Source organism: Euleptes europaea, chromosome 19 (genome assembly GCF_029931775.1).
Source record: "Euleptes europaea isolate rEulEur1 chromosome 19, rEulEur1.hap1, whole genome shotgun sequence".
Lineage (NCBI taxonomy): Eukaryota > Metazoa > Chordata > Lepidosauria > Squamata > Sphaerodactylidae > Euleptes > Euleptes europaea.
The window spans coordinates 35691008-35714150 of record NC_079330.1 but is presented as its reverse complement, the minus strand read 5'-3'; the positions used below and the strand labels follow the sequence as shown (position 1 = coordinate 35714150).

The 23143-nt window shown below is 45.7% G+C and overlaps 1 protein-coding gene across 2 annotated transcripts in view; it reads left to right on the top strand.

The window, feature by feature from the left end:
* NF1 (neurofibromin 1) overlaps positions 1-23143 on the top strand; it is a 310275-nt gene that overhangs the window by 37995 nt on the left and 249137 nt on the right. For both annotated transcript variants that reach the window (XM_056865591.1, XM_056865590.1), the window contains exons 3-8: positions 173-256; positions 4767-4957; positions 17171-17277; positions 18186-18253; positions 21207-21282; positions 22001-22158. In XM_056865591.1, coding sequence (XP_056721569.1) covers positions 173-256; positions 4767-4957; positions 17171-17277; positions 18186-18253; positions 21207-21282; positions 22001-22158 — 684 coding nt within the window. The remainder of the gene's footprint in view (positions 1-172; positions 257-4766; positions 4958-17170; positions 17278-18185; positions 18254-21206; positions 21283-22000; positions 22159-23143) is intronic.

The window sequence follows — 23143 nt, the reverse complement described above, 5'->3', positions numbered from 1 at the left end:
TTTTATTGGCCTTCTGCAAACATTTTGCTTTAATCCTGGGGGTAAAAATCTTACTGAAATCCGCAAGAATCCAGAATCCTTGCCAGTTTCTAGGTGCTAGGCAGTGTTGGGGATCTATGGACAGCAAATACATGTTCTTAATTATAGCTTAAATGAGTCTCTCATCTTCCAGAGAATATTTGGAGAATCTGCTGAAAAGAACTTATATCTCTCTCAGCTGATTATTTTGGATACACTGGAAAAATGTCTTGCAGGGGTGAGTAACCGATTTCTCCTAAGCATTTGGTTGAGCTAACTGTACATGCAGAACCTGTAACTGTACATTCTTCTCAAGGTAAAGACTGGTTAAGATGTGTAAATTTTGTAACATAGGAATGACACTGCCCAGTTTGGTTTGGCAGTCTGATTACAGCTTCTCCGTCTATAGAAGTTCTTAGCTCACATGCAGGTGTATTTCGTTTTACAGCTTGGCTAACAGGGACCCCTCCGAGTCACTTGGGTGCTGCCTACTCAGTACTGCTGCCCTCGTCGCCGCCGGGTTCTGGCAGCGGTGGAAGCTGGCCAAGTGATGCAGGTGAGGGGGTGGCAACGAGGGCAACAGTGCCAAGCAGGCGGAACTGGAGCAGGCTGGAAGTTCTGGCCGGGTCCTTCGATGTTATTCGACTGGTCAAAAAAGAAGATTTGATCAATCAACGGGTTGAAAATTGTCAAATAATGGTCAAGTGTTTTGAAAGGATTAACATTATTTGGAGCAACAGAAAAAGATATTTTGGTTATCAGGTGTATAATTCATGCTGATTACAAAACAATTAGTAAATTTTATTGTTTCACAATTTGTAAGGGATTGCAAATAATATATAGTTTTTATTCTGTAAATCTGAATATTTCACTGATCTTCTCGATAGAGTTTATCATAGGTACAGATTTATTGTATATAGCCAAAGGCCATTACAATCAAGTAGACACTATAGAGTTTACCGTAGAATAGAAGAGTCAGCCTATAGTTACAATTTTTTTTTTAAAAAAAGAGTCTTAAAACATGAAGCTGCTACCTACACAGTAGGTTTTTTTATTCCATAGAATATTAAAAAATATTTGACTGTGTCAGATAATTGGCTGTAATTGACATATGTGACCAGCCAGCTGACTGGCTGCCAACCAGTCACGTTTCCAATACACTGATCTCTTAGTAGTTTACATAGAATTAAATACCATTGTACTAACATTTCATAACACTTTTCTCTCAGAGCAGAACACTTGTGTGTGTGTGTGTGTGTGTGTGTGTATCTTTTCCAAAGGTATATATATCTTTTCCAAAGGATGTTCTGCTTTATGTACGGGTAATTCTGTCTCTTAAACATTATCCCCAATTTGTGTATTATATGCCAAGGTACTCGGAGGTTCCTATTTCAGTGTGACAGTCAGTATGATATAGTGTTACAACAGGTGTCCCAAACATGGTGCCCCATGGGTACCCTGGCATCTGCTTACACCTTTCCTGGCACCCGTTGAGTGGTGTTAAAAAGTGGGTAGGGCCAGATGGGGCTTTTGCCCAGCAAGGCGTCTGATTGGCCTTTGGAGATCTGATTGGCTGTGCAGATTTTAAAAAAATGTGTAACAACTGCTGCCATAGCACAAGGATCTTCTCTGCACTACTGTGTGTATATGCCAGAAAATGGTTTTAAATAATACGTTTATTTAAAAAGACATCCTGTTAAATGGATCTTCTGCCTGAAATGTTGAAGATTTACTATTGTTTTTATGTATAACCTCACTTCCTGACATCTTGTGGTTGCGCCCCCCCCATGTGTCAGAATTCCAAAGGTTCCTGTAGGCTCAAAAAGTTTGGGGACCCCAGGCCTCCAGGCTCGTCCCTACTGACCAATGAAGCTCACAGGTGGCCTATGGCCAGTCAGTTCCTTGCAGCCTAACCTGCCTCAGGGGACTGCTGTGAGGATAAAATGGAGAGGAGAGAATGGCCTACATGGCCCCAAGCTCTGTGGAAGAGGAACAGGACAAAAATGGATAGGTATGTATGTTGTTGTTGTTTTTTTTGCTGTCAAGTTGCAGCCGACTTATGGCAACCCCGTAGGGTTGTCAAGGCAAGAGCTGTTCAGCAGTGGTTTGCCATTGCCTGGAATAGATCCATGGATATATTTTATAAAAATATAAAAGCAAAAGACAGAGCCCCCCACCCCCAATGCTGTTGTGTACACCAATGGTTCCCAAACTGCTCCTCAGAGCACTTGGTGCTCTGCGAAACATCTCCTCGTGCTCCGTGAAGAGATTGGGAAGAAAAATACTACTGTCATTCGGGTTAGGTGCTAGGTGAAAATTGGTGCTCGGTGACAGATTTCTCTCCTGAAAAGTGCTCCATGACTCAAGAAGTTTGGGAATTGCTGGTGTAGACGATCACCATCAACACATCCTTCCGAAGGGCAACACTTTCTGCTGCATAGGTCTGCTCGATGGCTGATGTATTTTTACATCAAAGTAGAGGCGTGGCTTGTCTTTTGGACAGCATAGCTATTTACATATGCAAATGCAACATGGGAGCTAACTGGATAGAGCCAGCTTTTAGGCATGAGCTTCTTTTCCTCATGTCCTTTGAAGAGTTGCAAGTTTAAGAAGGTTTTTGATGACTAATTTCTGTTTTGCTTAATAACATTTCCCCTTCCTGGAGGGAGTTACACAAAAATAAGTCACATTGCACATGGAAAGCAAACTTACAGACTTTGGTGCGTTCAGATGTAAAGAATATAATCATGTGGGTGTATGTGGAAATTTAAAATTAGCTTTCTTTGCAGAAGAATTTTTAAAAATCTTTTCTTGCCACTCAGCCATTGCAAGAAAGAAACTTAAAAGTAAATTCGTAACTAATTTTTATACTGTAAAAATCTCATTAGTGTCTAAAATCTTCTGGAGATCTCTTTGGACCTGCTTGCTTTTATTTCAGTTTGCCTCAGCACTGCGCTCCAAGAACGGAGCTTTCTCTTATGCTGCTGAAGATGAATTTTGCAGGTGCTTCCTAGTTTACATTAGTCAACGTTATCTAAACTTCCAGTGGGAATCCAGTACTGAAGCTTCCAGTGCAATGCACCTCTTTTCACTTAACTCTGCTCTTGAAGACCCTTTGGGATGTCATCGTTGGGTCAGCTGCTTTTGCTGAGTCGTACAGTTGGAAAGCCAAACTTGAACTTTGGTGAAACCGAAGAGCATCTGTTGACTCCCAAAGCTGCCTTTAACACATTTTCAAGTTCAGTATAATGAGATCATCTGTAAGCTGTTTGCCGTTTCCAAAACCGGGTGCAAAAGATGGCTTTCCAAGCCAGAACAGACAAAATAGTTCTTGGGTTGTCATCTGACACCTGTCTAAACAATATGTACAGACAATATATGCATTCATGAGACCCACAGCCTGTGCCCAGCCTTCTCTGAACAGTGAAACAGAAGAACCCAGCCTCTGGCTTGTAGTCCGTGGGTCACCATATCCCTAGACGCCACTGCTTCAGGCTGCCTCTGACCTGTGTGGTGCAGCCAATTTATTATTGTTTAAAATATTGTTGAAGGCTTTCACGGTCAGAGTTCATTGGTTCTTGTAGGTTATCCGGGCTGTGTGACCGTGGTCCTAGTATTTTCTTTCCTGATATTTCGCCAGCAGCTGTGGCAGGCATTTTCAGAGGAGTAACACTGAAGGATAGGGTCTCTCAGTGTCAAGTGTGTAGGAAGAGTAATATATAGACAGAAAGGGGTTGGGTTTGAGCTTAATCATTGTCCTGCAAAAAGTATCAAAAGTAATGTGCTAATTAATCATTGTCCTGTAAGTATCAAGATAATGTGCTAATGAGGGTGTGGTATGTTAATATGGAATCATTGTATCCTGAAGTGATCTGTTGTTATTGTTTATTTATTAGCTTGTCACACTAAGTGTAGCTGTGGATAGAAAATAGGATAGAAAATTGTTACCTTTGTCGTGTAACAATAAAATACCTTTATAAGCAAAGGAGACAGGTTATGTGGCTGGAGCTGTTGCAGCCCCAGCCCTGTTACAGATAATTAACTGGTTCTAACATCACATTCCTGACCCTTTAAACCACGCTGTCCCCAGATTCTTGCTCATCCTCTTCCACTTGCATTCTCCAGGTTTTTTTAGTTGCTTGTTTCTTGATTCCTTCCTTGTTTGATTAAATATAACTTGCCCAATTTGGGCAGGATGGCCAACTGCAGGTTTGTGAAATGGTAGTTTGCTTCCAAATCATGGATTGAAACTGCAGTTTGAAGTTAGTTTTTCATTTGGAGGCAAAATACAGATTGTGTAAACCAGACCTCAACCAGTTCCAGGCACCAGAGTTCCTTGGTACCTAGAAATTTCATTGTGGCCCTAGTAATTTCAGCAGTCATTTACTGTAGTGCCTCTTGGTGATGTCTAATAGAAGTTGAAAGCTTATCTCATTGAAGAATAGAGATCAGCTTTTTGTTGTGATGATGACCAGGGTAACCCACATTTATTTGTACAATATAGCACTTCTATAATAGCTTTAAAAAATGCCCGGGATATAAATAAATAAAACAAAACCCTGGAAGGGACATCATGCCATCACCAGCCATTTATCCCTTCCGCTGGCTGCTGAAGTGGCAGCTTGCACATGGCAACCCTAATGGGGGAGCCTATGAATGTGTGATGTGCTCCTGGTCCTTCAACTCTGGTGGCTATTTGGGGGAATAAGGCGAGAAAATCCTTCCAGCCTGTAATTTTTTTTTTTTAGCAACCGAAGGACACTCTGCGGCTTGATGAAACGATGCTGGTCAAACAGTTGTTGCCGGAGATCTGCCACTTTATCCATACCTACCGTGAAGGGAATCAACACGCAGCAGAACTTCGCAACTCTGCCTCTGGGGTTCTCTTCTCTCTCAGCTGCAACAACTTCAGTGCGGTGTTCAGTCGCATTTCCACCCGGTGAGTGCATAGAAGGTGTTGCCTGCCCGTGGCTGGGAGGTTTGCTAGGTCTGTGAGGTGTCTTAAAAAAAACTCAGATTTCAGTGCTAAGAGCAGCATCTTTTTGTTCTCACTGTTGATGGAGCTGAGGTTGAAAACTGGAGCTCAGATTAGGTAATAACAGGAGTTTCTCATCCATGCCAGGATATAATATAAAACATTGTTATTTTGGTGAAGAGGTAAAATACCAGCACCTCAGTCGGAGCCATTGTCTGTCACCAACCTGGCAAAATGCCTTCTGCCTTGCTTGGTGTTTGCCCTTGTTTCCATCATGGAAGCGTGATGTAGCGAGGGAGTTGAATTGATGGAATAGAACTGAGTTCAAAGCCCCATTCAAGCATGAAACACATGGCATAACTTTGGGTCACTTCTCCTTCTTAGCCTAACCTACCTTACAGGGCTGTTGTAAAAATAAAATGGAAGATGGGAGAACCATGTATGCTGCCCAGAACTCCTTGCATGAAGGTGGGGGGGAAAGATAATTGATGGGACATCGGGAGTTCCATGTCGTTTGTGGCAGAGAAAGCTCTAGAGCAGGGGATGTCAAACATGTGACCCGTGCACCAGATGCACCCCCAGGAGGGCTTTTCTCCGGCCCACGAGGCAGCCAGCCCCCCTCCCCCTCCCGGGCTTCCTGGGGCCACTCCAGCCCAGTGAGCCCAGCCAGCCGCCTTCCCCCATCCTGTTCTGGGCTTCTTGGTGCCGGAGCAGCCCTCACGAGCCCAGCCAGACACCTCCCCCATCCCTCTCTGGACTTCCCAGAAACTGAAGATTGTGCTGTCTCCCCGCCAGGAGGAAGCGCAATCTACACTCCCTTCCCGCCCCAGCCAAGCCCCAGGTGGAGCTTGACTGGGGCGGGGACGGGGGACGGACTGAAGATCTTCACTCCCCGCCCCAGTCAAGAGGGTCCTGGCAACCCTAAATATATATTTCCCTCCCTACATTGCACTGCTCACATTATGGAGCAAGATGAGCAGCTACCTGCTCACCAAGTGTAAAACCTCAGCAGCTGGAGCTCTGGGGCAACTTCTGAGGCTCAGGACTAAATGAGCAAGATGCTCATCTCCTATCCTCAAGCCTCAGCAATCTTGCACTGCTGCTCTGTAGGCAGGATGAACTTCCCAAATGTTAATTCTCCATGCAATTCCTAAAGCAAACAAGGGGATGTACTAAAAGGAATGACAGGATTGCCCATTGGAAACAATGGGAGAGGCTTTCAGGTCTACTGGAGATAATGGGATCCAGGCACGCCAGTTGACTTTCATGGGCTCCATTGAAATACATTACAGGACAAAAAAGTTGCAAAGAATATGTGGAATGGATTTCCATTAAAGTCTCTGAGCCCATAATAACTACTCTGGGACTGAAATGACAGATCGCAGAGTGGAATGACAACCTCTGGGTAGCAGAAGTATTCTGGGACTAGAATGACAGCCCCCAAGTGGAATGACAGCACCTATTGTGCTCTGGGGCTGGAATGACAGTCCCAGAATGCTCTACTACTCCCAGGGGCTGTCATTCCACTCTGTGACATGTCATTCCAGTCCCAGAGCACAAATTCTGTTCCCAGGCAGCCACCCCCACAGTCCAGATCAAATTTAATGCCAGGGACCAAAAATACAAACTGTACAGAAGACACAGGCAAAGCCAATTAATGGTATTATTTTTTACTTAAAATACAAGCGTAGTTAAAACAGTAACAAAAATAATATCATTCATTGACTTTGTCTCTGTCTTCTATGAAATTCATATCTCTGGTATCTGGCATTACATTTTATGGTATTTATTTATTTGGTACACATAGCCCGTCCCGACCTATTGACATTTTTGTCATGTCCGGCCCTCATAACAAATGAGTTCGACACCCCTGCTCTAGAGCACACCTGGGTGTATATTTCTAAAGAGTCCCAACTCTTGTGTGTTGTCTCCATGTGCAATATAGGTTCAAGTTATTGCGAGTTCAAGACATGACGATCCTTTATCTGGGCTTCCATGGCAAAATCTGAAAAGTTCCTTCTTGTCATAGTTGCTGTGAGGGCATGTTCCCATCCCCCTGCTCTGCCCTTTATTTGGGTAGCCAGGGATGAAGTTGCTTTCTGAACGATAATTTCTTCTGTGGTAAAGATGAATGCATTAGAGTAAGACTAGCTTGAGTGGACAGTTCTGAGACAAAAACATTGAAGGCCTCTTTTTTTTTTTTAAAGGAGTTATTCTTGGCAGCCAACTGTGGAGGATGTGGGTTTGAATTTTTTTTTTTTAATGCTTAAATACTTGATGAGAGATGTTGCTTGCAAAAAAAGAAACATATCCCTGCGTTTCCATTTTGGGGAACATCCAGAAACAATTAAATACACCCTGAACCAAGTTTTTCATTTTTTAAAGGCTCGATGTTTCCAGATCAAAGCTGCTGAGCCCCGGAAGAAAAACAAGTCCTGATAACAAGGGTGGGGTTTCCAATGGTGCTTTTAATTTTGATGTGGGCTGCATCAAAATGAACGTAAACATTTGTCCATCTGTTGTTTGCCTCTCCGTAAGGGGTCAGTTTGCCAGCCAGTGGTCCGTGCTTCTGTTTAAGCCCCGCATATATATATATAAAGATGAAGTGCCTTCCCTTCCTCCCTTTGAAATTGAGAACCTTTCAAAATGGCCTTCTGTAACCCCAAGGGAAGTTGAATCCCTCATGAGCCAGCTGAGGAATGCCAAAGCCCCAGGGCCAGATGGAATCCCCCCCGAGTTTTTAAAAGCGAACAAGGTGTGGTGGGCCTCTTTTTTGGCCCCTCTTTTTACATACATTAATGAGACTGGCCTTATTCCCAAATCATGGGGTACAGCTGTAATAGTTCCTTTTTATAAAAAAGGCCAAAAAGAGGACCCCGCAAATTATAGGCCAATCAGTCTGTTGAATATAACAGCTAAGCTGTATGCAAAATATCTATTAGACAAACTGATGCTTTGGATGGAACAAGAAAAGATTCTAGCCGATGAGCAAGCAGGCTTCAGAACAGGTAGATCCACTTTAAATCATTGTGTTACATTACTACATCTAATCGAAAAATATGCTTCTTCAGGCCCAGTATCTCTGTTTGCTGCCTTTGTTGACTTGAGGGCTGCTTTTGATTCAGTGTCAAGGTCCAGGTTATGGAGTAAACTGATGGCATCAAATATAGATAGAAGACTACTGTTTCTTATATGAATCCTACATGACCAAACATTTGTAAGGGTTAGATGTAGCAGGAATGGACATCTTACTGACCCAGTTGGAACTTTTAGAGAGGTCCGACAAAGATGCCTGCTGGCGCCCTCACTGTTTGCCTTCTATATAAACAATCTGCTAAGTCACCTGGGAAATTCTGAATTCCATCCCCCCAAGCTCGCTGTCAGGCCTCAGTAATCCAGTGCGTTCCTGGCAATAACTTTTCTCCAGACGGTACATCGAGTTAAAAGTTTATTACAGAAAGTCAGTGGTTTCAGCAGGTAAAAGACTTAAGGCTAGAATACAGGCATGGGGGAATAGTGATACATATATAGGGCAGATACAATAGGGAAGATTAGGTTTGAGAAACAAAGAATACAGAATTTAACTACCGGCAAGTACTTAAGCAAACACATACAGAAAATAAACACTCGCGTTAACTGGCTGATCTTCCCGGGCTCCGTCATTGTTTTGTGGGACCCGGTATCAGGTCGGCGATTTCCCGGGCAGGTCTCCATTGAGGTGTAGATCTTGGGAGGGAGACCGGGTGTAAACGGGGGAAGGGACGAAGTGCAAAAACTCCATTTTGTCCGTGGGGGAAACCATCTTGTTTCATTCCGGGGTTGACAGAGAGCCTATCTGACACTCGCAGAAAGGCATATTGGAGGGCTGTTATATGTTGATGACACAGTTATACTCTCTAGAACCCCCATAGGGCTAAGAAGAGCCCTCAAGAGGCTAGCAAAATATTGTGATGAGGAATATCTCACAATTAATTATCAGAAAACCAAAATTATCGCTTTTGGGAAAAATCAGAAAACTAGGTTATGGGCACTCAAGGGGCATCAGATAGAGCAAGTGACCAGTTTTAAGTACCTGGGGGTTGTGGTTCAAGCAACGGGATCTAAGACTAACCATTGTAAATGTGGCAGATCAGGGAGAAAGATCTGCAAATAGTATAATTAGATTTCTACAATCACATGGCCGGTCACTCTATTCCCGAAGCCTTGAAACTGTATAAAGCGAAAACTGTGGCTCAGCTCCTATATGGCTCCTTTTTGGGCTCACCCTCCTCCTGTTACGCCCCATTGGAGAGAGTCCAATCCAAATTTCTGAGAGCGATCTTACAGGTTCCAAAAATTGTCTCAAATGCCTGGATCAGATTAGAAACTGGAATGATGAGGATGGAGGCCAGGGTCGGTATTATGTCCACTTATTTATGGCTAAAAGGAAATCTGAATTCTCAGGGCCTTTCCCCCCTCATATTTAGAGATAATTTCCAGTCAAAATGGCTACAGGCTGTTTTGAATTATGTTAGGAGCTTCGGTTTATCCCCTCAAGCCCTCCTAAGGAGTGGGCTTGATCAAGCAAAACAGCTGATCAGGCAGAGGATCGAAGACACTGAGCGTCAAGCTGATATATCTAGAACACCAGATTTCATATGCCCACAGAGTGCCAAATATGTGGTCGCCCCAGCGGCCTATTTGGCCACATTAGAATCCAATAACATCAGGAGAACGTTCACCCCTACCAGGTGTGCGGCACTCCCCTCTGCGGTTCTTGAAGACAAATTTAAGAAGATCCCTTTTATAGAAAGTGCCCATGCCTGCTCCATGAGGTGGAAACGATCGATCTTATGCTCCGGTGTATCTTCTACAGGGAGGCTAGAATTAAAATGATTAACCCTTTGCTAGAAAAACTCTCTGTAGAAACGGACAAAACTAAAGTGGTGTCAGGCCCGCTCGTTGCTGAGACAGCCAAACTGTGCGTGTTTTGGTTTCGCCAGGTGCAGCCCAAGGTCGAGCCTGTTAACCACCAAATTCCTCTCGCTAACTCTGTGGGAACTGCTCTCGTAGCGGGGGGTGGGGGGGTTGCCATGGCTGCCATCGGTATCTGATATGACCAATGCTCTTCCATATAGGCCTTAGGCCGTGCCTTTAGTTCTCATTCGTGCCAACTTACCTATAGCTGCTGTAAACCTGTAGACTTTTCCCAATAAATCAACTTTATTTTGGACTCCTCGTCTGTGGATGTTGTTTATGGAATTGTCATGGGACAAGTGCTTACATTTTGGCACAAATCCCTCTCTACCTTTTGACTAACTCTACTTCCTGGCTGGAGCCCTGGAGGGATCGCCGGGATCTCGGATTGGAGCAGGGGACGTACTCTCCGAGTGAATTGCCTGTGGCTGGAGCCCCGGAGGGTTCGCCTGGGCCCCGGGTGGGAGCAAGGAAAGTGCTCCCCAGGTAGAGTGTTCCTGGCTGGAGCCCTGGAGGATTTGTCTGAACACTGGTGTCTTCCCCTGGGAACGTCGGACGAGTACCCTGACGACCCTACTCTGCTGCAAGACACCCTTGCTGAGGCACTATGGACTGACACGGAGATCAATCACCTAGTTGTACTTATTCGAGTTCAGTGGTGTCGCCTTGCTGAAATGACCCCCTGGATGACCCACGACGCCGATCAAAGTGCCCAGCACGACCTCCGGACACTGGATAGTTTGTTGGAGAACGTTCGGCTGGCGTAGGAGGATTTAGCGACATTGACCCGTTTGTTAGCGGGATTAACTTTACACAAGACGCAACAGGAGTCTGCGGCGGCCCCAATCCGCCCTGTGTGTGGCTCTCCCATGGTGGGAATGCGGGAGGAGGAGGTCCCGATGTCAACCGTTCCCCATCCCAATGTGTGCCTGAAAGATGTGGCGACCCGGACGGCTTTACAATTTGTGGGACTGACCTCGGCCACGGTGGCTGAGATCGCGAAACGACACCCCGGAGTTTGGACCGGACGCAGCTGCTCTGGCAGTCCGGGTTCAACCGTTGTTGGACAAAAATTCCTCTGAGCTCCTTCTGCTTCTGGAGCAAGAGGCCCTCCAGATCGTCACAACAGCGATCGCCATTAAGCTCGAGGCCGACCAAGCGCTCGTCGGTTGGAAGCAAGCCGAGGAACAGTTGCGGGCCGAAGATGCGGCTGCAGCTCAGACGCTGGCCGATCTGAACAAGGCTGAGGAGCTACGTTTGGCTCAAGCGGCCAACACTCGAAGCAGCGCGACGACGGCAGCGGACGTGCGTCCCAAAGAAAGCACAGGGTTCAGATTGTTCCCCTCGTTTTCCCCGACCTATGGCCCGCCTTGAGATGTGCAACGCGCACGTCGGCTCGCTGGTCGCTGGGTCGAATCGGATTACTCGGATGAGGAAGACTTATACTGTGAGGAGTCTCACTGGGCTACTGGCCTCCGAATCAGCCAGGCCCGACGTACTGGGGGAACTGGGGACAAAATGCGTCTCTTACAGGGCCAGAACCGGGACTTGACTGATCGTGTGGCCTGTCTGCAGGACCAAATGGAGCTCCTAATGTGAGAAAACGAACGTTTACAGCGAGCTCAAACGCCCCCAGTTCAACCGATGCCAGGGCATCCAACTCAGCCGGCTCCACGGCCACAGGTTCCGCCGCTGAGACCGCCAACTCTGCCCCCTCCGGAGCAACCGGCCCCGCCGGCCCCGGGGACACCAGTCCTACTGCCTCTGGGGCAACCAGTTTTGCCGCACCCAGGGCAACCGCCAGTGCTACCCCCAGCGCCCCCTCTCATGCAGTGAAAGCAACCATGGTTAAGGGTGACTTACGACGGCTCAATTGAGGCTCTGCCCTGTTTCCTACACCAAGTGGACAGTTATATGAGGGAACAGGGGCAGCACTTTCCCACCGAAGACAGCTGAATACGGTTCGTTGCCTCACTATTGATTGGAAAAGCCGCCGACTGGATGGTTCTCCAGTTTGACACTTGGGCCCGATCCATACGCTCACTCAATGATTTCATGCGAGCGTTGCGGTGACGCTTTGAGGACCCCTTCCTGGGAGAGAAAACCAAGGCAGCCCTCCTGCAACTTCGACAAGGCTCTACACCAGTGCGGGAATTCGCAGACGAATTCCAAAGGCTCGCCAGTAAAATAGTGGACTGGACCGAGGCTACCTGAATACATTATTTCCGGGAAGCCTTACACCCTGAGATATTGAACTGGGCTTATATGCAACGAGACCCGGACACTCGAGATGAATGGATTTTACTAGCTGAAGAAGTGGAAAGCCGCCGCCAATTCATTTCGCTGGCCCGACGTCGGGCCAGGGAGGGGGGCAACCAAAAGCCCGTATATTGACTGGGGGGCTGGGACTATAAAGTTCTCTGGTCCTGATTGCGACCAACACCGTCACGAGGTAGCCATTGTATCTCCATCTACCCCGGCTTTAGTCTCAGACACCCCCTCTTCACTGCCTGCTGAATATGAGGACTTTGCAGACATTTTTGATGTATGGGAATGTGATGTACTACCCCCCCACCGCAAAACCGACTGTGCTATCGAGGTGGTGGGGGATGGGAAACTGCCTAACAGTAAGATTTACCCCATGAGCGCTTCCGAACGTACAATGCTACGTGAATTCTTGGACAAGAACTTGGCTCAAGGTTTCATCCAACCAACTACCGCCGTTTCTCCGGCCCCCTCTTTCTTTGTGCGCAAGAAGACGGGTGACTTGCGGTTATGCATCGACTTTCGGAAACTCAATGCAGTCACCCAGTCCAATGCCTATCCCATTCCTCTGATCTCAGATCTCTTGGTGCAACTAAAGGAGGGGCGTATCTTTACTAAATTAGACTGGTAGAAGCTTATTACAGAATCAGGATCTGGGATGGGGATATACCCCTAACAGCCTTTTCCAGTTGCTTTGACATGTATGAATTCTTAGTGATGTCATTTGGATTAAAGGGGCCCCCGGGGGTCTTCATGCAATTCATTAATGAGATCCTACATGACTTGTTATATAAAGGAGTGGTGGTTTATTTGGATGATATTCTCATTTACTCTAAAACTATGGACGAACACTTCCCTGGTGAGGGAAGTATTGCAATGTCTCAGAGACAATCAGCTCTATGCTAAGGTGTCCAAGTGCAAATTTCACCAAAAACAATTGACTTTCTTGGGCTATATAATTTCACACCACGGTCTCACTATGGACCCTGAAAAAGTGCAGTCTGTCACCAGTTGGGAGCCTCCCTCAACCCGCAAACAGGTTCAACAATTTCTTGGGTTTGCTAACTTCTACAGAGGGTTCATCCCCAACTTCGCTCGAGTCGCATTCCCCATCACTGATCTCCTTAAGACTAAGGGAAAGGGAAGTGCAGCCACATTGCCTTCGACTAAAATTAATTGGACCCCCCAGTGCCAAACCGCTTTTGATACTCTCAAGCGACTATTTACCTCCGAACCGGTGTTGAAACACCCTGATCCTGAGCAAATGTTCATAGTCCAGGTTGACGCCTCGGACCTGGCAATGGGGGGTGCACTTCTACAGCGAGGGAGGGACGGTCTTCTGCATCCATGCGCTTACTTCTCTAAGAAGTTCGCGCAGTCTCAGCTCTACTGGCCGATCTGGGAAAATGAAGCGACCGCCGTCCACCATGCCCTCATGGTATGGAGACAATTTTTGGAAGGTTCTAAAGTCCCTTTTGAGGTGTGGAACGATCACAAAAATCTGGAGGCACTCACGGGAGCCCGTAAACTGTCCACGAAACAGATACGCTGGGCGGACTTCTTTGCTCAGTTCCGCTTCGTATTAAAATATGTACCAGGGAAGCAGAATACCCTGGCGGATACTCTATCCAGACTACCCGAATACCCTACCAAGATTGAACGCCCCACAGAGTCCCTGTTCACTCCTGCGCAGAGAGGTCTCCTGCCCACTCTGGCGGTTCAAACCCGACCACAAGCCTGGCTCCCGCCACAGTCATCGCATGGGGGGGGGGACTCCAAGCCGCACCACGTCGGTCGGCCCGACCGCTCCACCCCCCTCACCTCCTTCGCCAGCTTTGCCTGCGCCTGGCCGCCCGGGTGATCCAGCCGTCCAACCCCCCTCCGAGGCGCCAGCTTCCCCTCCCGCAGTGGAGCCTGCCAACACGGTACCCACGACGCCAGATGGGGTGGGTCTAACAGACTCCTTTATGAACTCTCTTCGTTCTGGGTGCCAAGCTGAACTCTCTGTGCAAACCCTCCCCGCTTCTCTGATTGAACATGGGGGTTACTGGTATAAAGACTCTAAGCTGTATGTGCCTAAGGGACTGCGAAGGGAGGTTCTACAGCTAGTCCATGGAGCCAAGACCGCGGGGCACTTTGGATTTCTAAAAATGTTGCATTTGTTATGGAGACAGTTTTGGTGGGCGGGCATGCGAACCGACGTGGATTCGTTCATCTGCAGTTGCCCAATATGTGCTACTGTCAAAAGATCCCAGGTAAACCTCCTGGGCTTTTACAACCGTTAGAGACCCCCACTAGACCCTGGGAAGTAATTGCAATGGATTTCATGACTGACCTCCCCCTCAGTGAAGGGGAAACTGTACTCTGGGTAATCACTGACCTGTAGTCTAAACAGGTGCATCTCGTCCCTTGCGCAGGTATCCCGTCTGCCCCGAAACTGGCCCGCCTCTTTGTGTCACATGTCTTTTGACGCCATAGTTTCCCGCGTAAGGTGGTCAGCGACCGTGGAAGTAGCTATGTATCCAAGTTCTGGAAAGCTTTCCTAAAACTGGTGGGGGTGGAACAAGGTCTTTCAAGTGCTTTCCATCCCCAAACTGACGGCCAAACAGAACGGGTAAATGCTGTCTTAGAGTGCTACCTGTGTTGTTATGTTAACTATCATCAGGATGATTGGGTTGAATTGTTACCCTTTGCTGAATATGCATACAATGATGTTGTGCACCAGTCCACAGGGTATAGCTCCTTCTGGGCCGTATATGGTCAGGACTTCGGCCCCATTGGCCATACCGATGTCTCCAGGGTGGAGGGAGGTGATGATATTGCTGACTGGGCACACACAATTCAAACAACCTGGCCTTGGCTGGTAAAGAACTTGGAACGAGCCAAACGTAAATACAAGGCTCAAGCCGACAAACATTGCTCACCTGGGAAGGACTATACAGTGGGAGACATGGTTTATTTCTCCACCAAGAATTTACGTTCCAATCGCCCGTGTAACAAACTCAGTGCCAAATACGTGGGGCCCTTTCCCATTTCTCGAATCATCAACCCAGTAACTGTGGAACTCTCGCCCCCGAAATTATTAAGGCGTATCCACCCCGTATTTCATATCAATTTGCTGAAACCACATGTTACTTCCCCGGAATGGAATCCTGAGCCGCTCCCTGAACCGCCGGTGATGGTGGGGGGGATGAACATTTTGAAATTGCAAAAATCGTGGACTCGCGTATCCATTATGGTTCTCTCCAGTATCTTGTTTCATTGGAAACACTTCAGTTCTGCTCATGGTGAGTGGGTACGTGCACGTGATGTTTCTGCACCTCGTTTAGTCCGTCAATTCCATACGGCTTGCCCTCACAAGCCTGCGCCCATGCACAGGACAGTGGGAGGGGGGGCCTTAAGGGGAGCAGGCAATAATCCCCAGGTCTTGGTCAAGGTCGCTAGATACTGCATGTTGATATGTAGGGTTCGGAAATTACAGCTGTAACGTTTTAATTCTAATTTATTTATTTCAATAATGGTCATACTCCTTTTTGATAATGTTCTTAAGGTTTGTTTTCAAATTTGTCTTGACCTTCTTAGTAAGGCCGACAATATTCATTCTTGTATTTTTATAATGCTGGTCAAATGACCGTAATAAATCGAATTGAAATTGAAGCCCCACAGAGGAGTTTCTGGCTTGTCAAGTCCAGTGTCAGGCACATTTCAAACCTGAGCCATTAAATATTTCTGTGAATAGATGAAACAAAGAAACTCCCTTGGCATCTAGCACCAGAAGTTGCATATCGCATCAAGAACACATCTGCAGATTTGGGGCAGAACCAAAGCAAAGCAAACGCCTGATTTAGTGATCAATGGCATGTGAGCCTGTGCATAGTGGAGTTGGTCATTTAGAAGGGGGTGGGTGGGATGAAGGATCTGGGCTAGCACTTAATTATAGCTCATCTAGTTTAAGAGTCAAAAAGTGAGACCTCTCATTGGCTCTGCAACTGCTACTTCTAGCCTGATCAACACTAATCTATCATGTGTAATATAATATCAACTCCTCATGCATTTAAATTAAAACTGGGAGGGTGTGTGTGGAAAAATTCATACAGACTACTAACATTGCTTGAAGGATTATCCATGGGGAGGGGATGAGCCTCTGCTTTGCATGCAGAAGGTTCCAGGTTCAGTCCCCAACATTTCCAGTTAATAGGGTCAGGTAGGAAGTGATGTGAAGGACCTCAGTCTGAGACCCTGGAGAGTTGCTGCCGGGTAGAGTAGACAGTGCTTATCTTAATGGACCAGTGGTCTGACTCAGAAGGCAGCTTCACTTCATACATAAAAGTTTAATTCTGATAATCTCTCTCCCTACTTTTTCTCATTCATAAAATAGTGGCCCTACCCAGGCACTGGATGGTTTTGCATTCCTCTCCGTATGGCAGAAGTGTGGGCATTTGCCCCTTTCCTGTCCCATGGAATGTTAATGTGGAACGCAGGTGGATTCACATAGATTCTTCTCCTTCAGGCTGAGGCAGTTGCATGACTCGGCCTGATGTGCACAGGGGCTGCTGCCTGGCTTGGCAATGGACTGTGTGTTTGCGGGGGGGGGAAGGCATCCATGGAGGGCCCCCCCATCTCATTAGGTGTGTTAACCCAGTCCTTTTTTCCAAATGAAAAAGAAAATCTTCTTGGGTGGAATTCCTCCCTTTTTATTCAGGATTGTACTCTGTAAAGTTGAATGATAATGAAATGTTGATTCTTAGAAAGCTGAGCATCTTTAAAAGAAAAAATATCCCAAGCAAGGTTGAGTTGCATCCGCTAGTCTGCAGCCCGACTCTGGGAACTCTGCCCTGAATACCTTTCCACTTGTGAATGCACTGGCTTGTATGTTTTCCACTCATGATGCTGAGGCTGCAAAGTCTCCTGATTCCTTTTCCCTCCATGTTGAGAAGGTTGTGTTTGTCTTCCTAGATTACAGGAACTGACCGTGTGCTCTGAAGACAACGCCGACGTTCATGACATTGAGCTCTTGCAGTACATCAGTGTGGACTGTGCTAAACTGAAGCGGATCCTGCAAGGTGAGAGAAGATCAGGGTGGGGCTTGAGCATTCTTATTTCAGTTGGCCCGGCCCACCCCAAAAAATTGTATAGTTGTAGTTCTTGTTGATGGCCTGTTGCAGTCTTACTTATTATCCTGTTCTTCAGCCAAAAAGTGGTGTGTGTGTGGGCATTTGCCCCTTTCCTGTCCCATGGAATGTTAATGTGGAAAGCAGGTGGATTCACGTGATTCTTCCCCTTCAGTGTAAAGTGGTGTTAAGATGCAGCCAACTTAATGGTGACCCCCCCCCCGGTAGGGTTTTCAAGGCAAGAGACTAACAGAGATGGCTTGCCATTGCTTTCCTCTGCATAGCGACCATGGAATTCCTTGGAGGTCTCCCATCCAAGTACACTAGTACAAGAAAGTATATAAAAATAGGGGTGTATTGTAAACTGAAATTGAAAACACTGGTTGAACCCACAATCTGAAGAAATGTGACAAGCATACAATGGTAAATAATATTCAGTGTACCAATAACAAGCATGTAAAATACACAGAAAATTAGTAGATCTTTATCAGACCATTTCTGATTTTACTCTTGTTTGTTCAACTTTCAAGCACCCAGCATTTCAAAAAAAGACTCAAAAAAGGCTGCTCACCTGTGCTGTGTGAGATTCAAAATAACATCAGCTGTCAGATTTGGGACAAGGACTTTCTGGCTTATTCTTGTTCTGTTAACCATTGAACTATGCCAATCTGTAGAAGGACAGTGGAGCATTGTAAATGCCCATTGTAATTGGTAACTATTATGTGCCAGTGTAAATGGGGGTCTTTTTGAGAACGATTACTTATCATTAGTCAATAAATGAGCATTTTGCTAGGGTAATTATGGAGTCCTTGTAATTTAGTTCATTGTGTGAGTTATATAGATATATTTTGTTTTTGCAGAGACGGTGTTTAAATTCAAAGCCCTAAAGAAAGTAGCGCAACTGGCGGTAATCAACAGTCTTGAAAAGGCAAGTATACTTCTGTGTTTGTAATTCATAATTCAGAAGCTACCAAATGCTTCTGTATTTGCAGCAAGCTGTGGTTTTGTCTTTGTGTTTATTTACCACAAACTATTTATTTACTTCATTTATAGTTTGCCTTTCTCATTGAGGCTCAAGGCAGATTACAGAATTAGAAAACAATGCAAAAGAGGCCAGTATAATATATGTAACAAACTACTCAGCTCAGCGGATTTACCAAACTGGAGAACAATGAAATACAATTGGTATAATACATGCAATAAATAATGTAGTATCCTTTTAAAAACTGAACTTTTCAGACATTAAAACTACAACCCTGTTTCCCTTTATAAAAGTGCCTTCTGGAAGAGTTCCATTTTAGACCTTCTGTGGCACAGGAACCACCCTGGCCTTGGTAGGCAGGCCATCCTACCCAGTGGGAAGCCCTGACAGAAGAAGCTGAGATGCAGGCAGCTGTTGATAGTCTGGTTTCTTTCCTCCCAACAAGGATTTGGTTTGCCATGAAACGGGAAGCGTTTATTTACTGAGCCACTGTGTGTGTGTGGGGGGGAGGGGGGATATGGAAGCCCAAGGCATCCCCAGGCCCACTCATATAATGGCACACCCTATTTGGTTGTTGCATCAGAGCAGTGCCTTGTGCTCTTCCCCATCCTTTGCGATATCAGAATGCTTGGCCACTACTTTCTCTCCAAAGGGAGAGGATCGAGCTCAGTGAGGGGCTGTATCCCAAGGGCTGCATTCCTCACTTCTTTTTCTCAATTCCTCCTCCTGCCTTCTTGGGCAGGAGAAAACCAGGTGTAGCAATGATGTAAAAGTTTTTTGAAATCATCCCAATCGAGAGCTGCCAAGCTTCTCTTGTTGCCTTCTGCTGCTCTGAACAACCATGGGAGAAGGACCAGAAAAGCAGCTGTTGTCTGTGCTGTGACATCACTTTTGGGAAAACCTGGAGAAGGCGTTGGGTAGTCCTAGGAATCTGTGGAAACTCTTATGACCTGGCCTGGCAACCCTGATCTGATTAATTGAGGGTGCTTTTTTACCTAATCAAAATCCCTTTAACAGATTAAATGTTGCAGCCCTTCTTCTGTAATTTCTGTCCTGTCCAACTGACGTCTCAAAATCTTATTGTTATGGTGTCCTTATGGTGATGCTTCTTTATTGATTAGTATCGTAAACTATTGTGGATAATTTATGTGGTTTCTCTTTTGTGGGGTCCCACTTTGGTGCTGGGAGAAAGGCAAGCTATTAATATTTTAATGAAATAATAGTTTAATGAAACATCTGACTTACCAAACTACAGTTTGTTGAGTCACACCACCCCTTGTGGCTAGGTGGTCACAGAGGTGACAGAATGGGACTATGTCCTCTCTGTTGAGAGTCAAAGAGTCAAGGAGCAGACAAGAGTGTGCACCAATCTGGTAGGTGGTACAGAGTTTATTGCTCAGACCACAGATAAAACAAACCACAATTGATCAAAACCTCTGAATTCAGCCCCTGATATTTTGCCAAGTATATTACCCTGTGCTGAATTCTTTTAGGGAGCAGGCTAATAAGCTTCGCTATCAATTAATGCAAGTCTCTGAAATTGTTCAGTGTTGCTCTGGCTAAAGTGAAGCAAAAGAAAGAGCACCTCAAAGAGGGTTAAGCTGGGATCCCATCTTGATGGTAGCAGGGAGCATCCTTTCATACTTTCTAAGGCTTTTGGAAAAAGTGCAGCCACTTGTTGCCCACCAAATTTGGCTAACATGTAGTGTGCTCCCTTACTAAAAGGAAAGCCTGTGATGATCTTCTGTCCTCAGAGTCCCTTTGGCTTTACACTTCTCAGTTGTATCTCAGGAAATGACTCTAATTGCACAATGGGCAAGGCAGCACGTAGAATCATAGAGTTGGAAGGGACCACCAGGATCATCTACTCCAACCCCCTGCACACTGCAGGAAATTCACAACTACCTCCCCCCCACACACACACCCAGTGACCCCTACTCCATGCCCAGAAGATGGCCAAGGTGCCCTCCCTCTCATCATCTGCTTAAGGTCATAGAATCAGCATTGCTGACAGATGGCCATCTAACCTCTTCTAAAAAACCTCCAGGGAAGGCCAGCTTACCACCTCCCGAGGAAGCCTGTTCCACTGAGGAACCGCTCTAATTGTTAGAAAATTCTTCCTAATGTCTAGACGGAAACTCTTTTGATTTAATTTCAACCCGTTGGTCCTGGTCCAACCTTCTGGGGCAACAGAAAACTATCCGGCACCATTTTCTATATGACAGCCCTTCTGGTATTTGAAGATGGTTATCATATCCCCTCTCAGTCTTCTCCTCTTCAGGCTAAACATACCCAGCTCCTTCAACCTTTCCTCATAGGACTTGGTCTCCAGACCCCTCACCATCATTGTTGCCCTCCTCTGGACATGCTTCAGCTTGTCTACATTTTTCTTAAATTGCAGTGCCCAGAGCTGAACACAATACTCTAGGTGAGGTCTAACCAGAGCAAAGTAAAGTGATACCATCACTTCATGTGATCTGGACACTATACTTCTGTTGATACAGCCCAAGATCGCATTTGCCTTTTTAGCTACCGCATCACACTGCAGACTCATGCTCGGTGTTTGGTCTACTGAGACCCCAAAATCCTTTTCGCAAACACTACTGCTCAGACAAGTCTCCCCCGTCCTATAATTATGCATTGGATTTTTCCTACCTAAATCCAGAACTTTACATTTATCTTTGTTGAAGTGCATTTTATTCGTTTTAGCCCAGTTCTCCAGCCTGTGAAGATCATCTGTATCCTGGCTCTGTCTTCTACCATATTTGCTACCCCTCCCAATTTAGTATCATCTGCAGATTTAATAAGCATCCCCTCTATTCCTTCATCCAAATCATTCTTAGAAACATGGCAGCCAAACGTGTTCCCAAAAATCATAGTGCTTTGATGTGTTGTGCAGGCATTTTGGAACTGGGTGGAAAACTATCCAGACGAGTTTACGAAGCTGTACCAGACACCGCAGATGGATCTGTCGGGTAAGGCATAACTAATAGTATTTTATAAACCTGGCTGAAGTTTATAATGGGCTTCTGGTCTCTGGTTGATTTCAGAGGTCAGACACTTCAGGTACATTTTGTGTTAATGCTCAGAGAAGAAAAAGAAATATCTGATGGGAACGTGAATATTTTCATACTTTGTTCAGTGATTGATTTTGTGAGAGAGCGTCTAGCCATCCTTTTGGTATCAAGTTATGTCAGATGGAATTGCAAGGGGGAGGAAGATGACTGGGACCCCACCAACCTGCTCCCCCTACAGGATGCAATAAGTCCCCAAGGGCTTCAGCAAGCAAGTTTCCCCGTCCCTCTGCCCTCCCCCCCAGACTTAATCAGTGCCCTTCATCATCCTTTGCCTCCTTGAGCACGCTCAGTCCTCTTCAGGCTGTGTTTAGCCTCTTTTCCCTTTTTAATTTATAATGACGTGTTTTTCTGCATACCTGAGGATTTCTTCTCTGTAGGCAGTAAAAAAAGTGTTTGTGAAACAAACAAATGTAACATTTGCAACTGCCATTCTGTCTGTTTCCTTGAAGGTCATAATAGCTTCAGGACCCTTTTTCTTCCCAGAGTGGTGGTGTTGCAGCACTATGAAATATTGATGATGAGCTAAAAATGGGAGGTATTTTGCTTTTTCCACCTCAGCAGTACTTTTGAAATCGCTCAAGAGTATGTGTGTTCCCCCCCCTCACCTTCAATGCAGATTGTGCAGAGAAGTTGTTCGATTTGGTGGATGGATTTGCCGAAAGCACGAAACGCAAAGCAGCTGTGTGGCCCTTGCAAATCATCCTGCTCGTCCTGTGTCCAGAAATCATTCAAGACATAGCCAAGGATGTGGTGGAGGAAAACAAAATAAACAAGGTGAAGAAAGCTGAAATGTCCTGTCTGGTCAACACTGTCCCGTCTTTTATACATGCAGGAAGTTGGGTATTTCGCTAACCTTTCAGGGAGGGGGCTACGTTGTGGTCTCTCATGATATGCTACTTTTCTGCATGCAAGGAGCACTTAAATGGGGACCATTTTCTATCTATAGTCTGAAATGGTACAGTCCTGGGGAGGCTGTACCATGTGACTTTTTTGCATGTGTAAATCTGCTCTGAGTTTTTTGTCCAAGACCATCTATGTACGTCTAATCATGTCGTGCGCAAACTATTACGGAAAAATATTAACTCTTCTATCACACTGGCTTTCGTAATTTGCCCACCCCGAGCTTGGCAATTGCTTCATTCCAGTATTATGATACTTAACAGGAAGACGCGTGATACCCTTTTCTTCACGATGCCAGGGTGTTTCTCTTTGAGTGGAAACACCACTGTACTAGTGTGGGGTTGGTGTCAGAGGCACCCCTGTTCATTCATACTTTAAATAACTGAATTAGATGCTGTCACAGAGGCAGTAAACTTTGGTCTGGGCTGTGTCATTTCACATTGCAGGTGGAGGTTCATGTGGTTCAGTGTTACCATCATAGACAAAAATGCCAACTTAATTAGGGAAAAAACCGGGCTTCGTTTTTTTTTCTTTGCTGTTTTTTTTCTTCTTTCTATTGAGGGAATGTGGAGGAATATTCAGTCATTCTCTTCCATGTGTAATCTGAAGTGGTGCAGCCCAAGCCCAGTTTTACCTCCTTAAACACTGGTGTCGATTTTACATAGATAATAAAGGAATTGTTATCCTGAATTACAGTTTTCAGTACTGGGGTGCAGCTATGGTATCTGGAGCTTTGTAATATTAAAGCGCATGGTACTCTGAAGGTTCTTGAAGTCTGACTGATAGTCCCTTTGCACAAACAGAGGCATAGCCTTCATGTGCATAGGCCAACATATAGGCAAAAAGGCTAAGTTAGCTG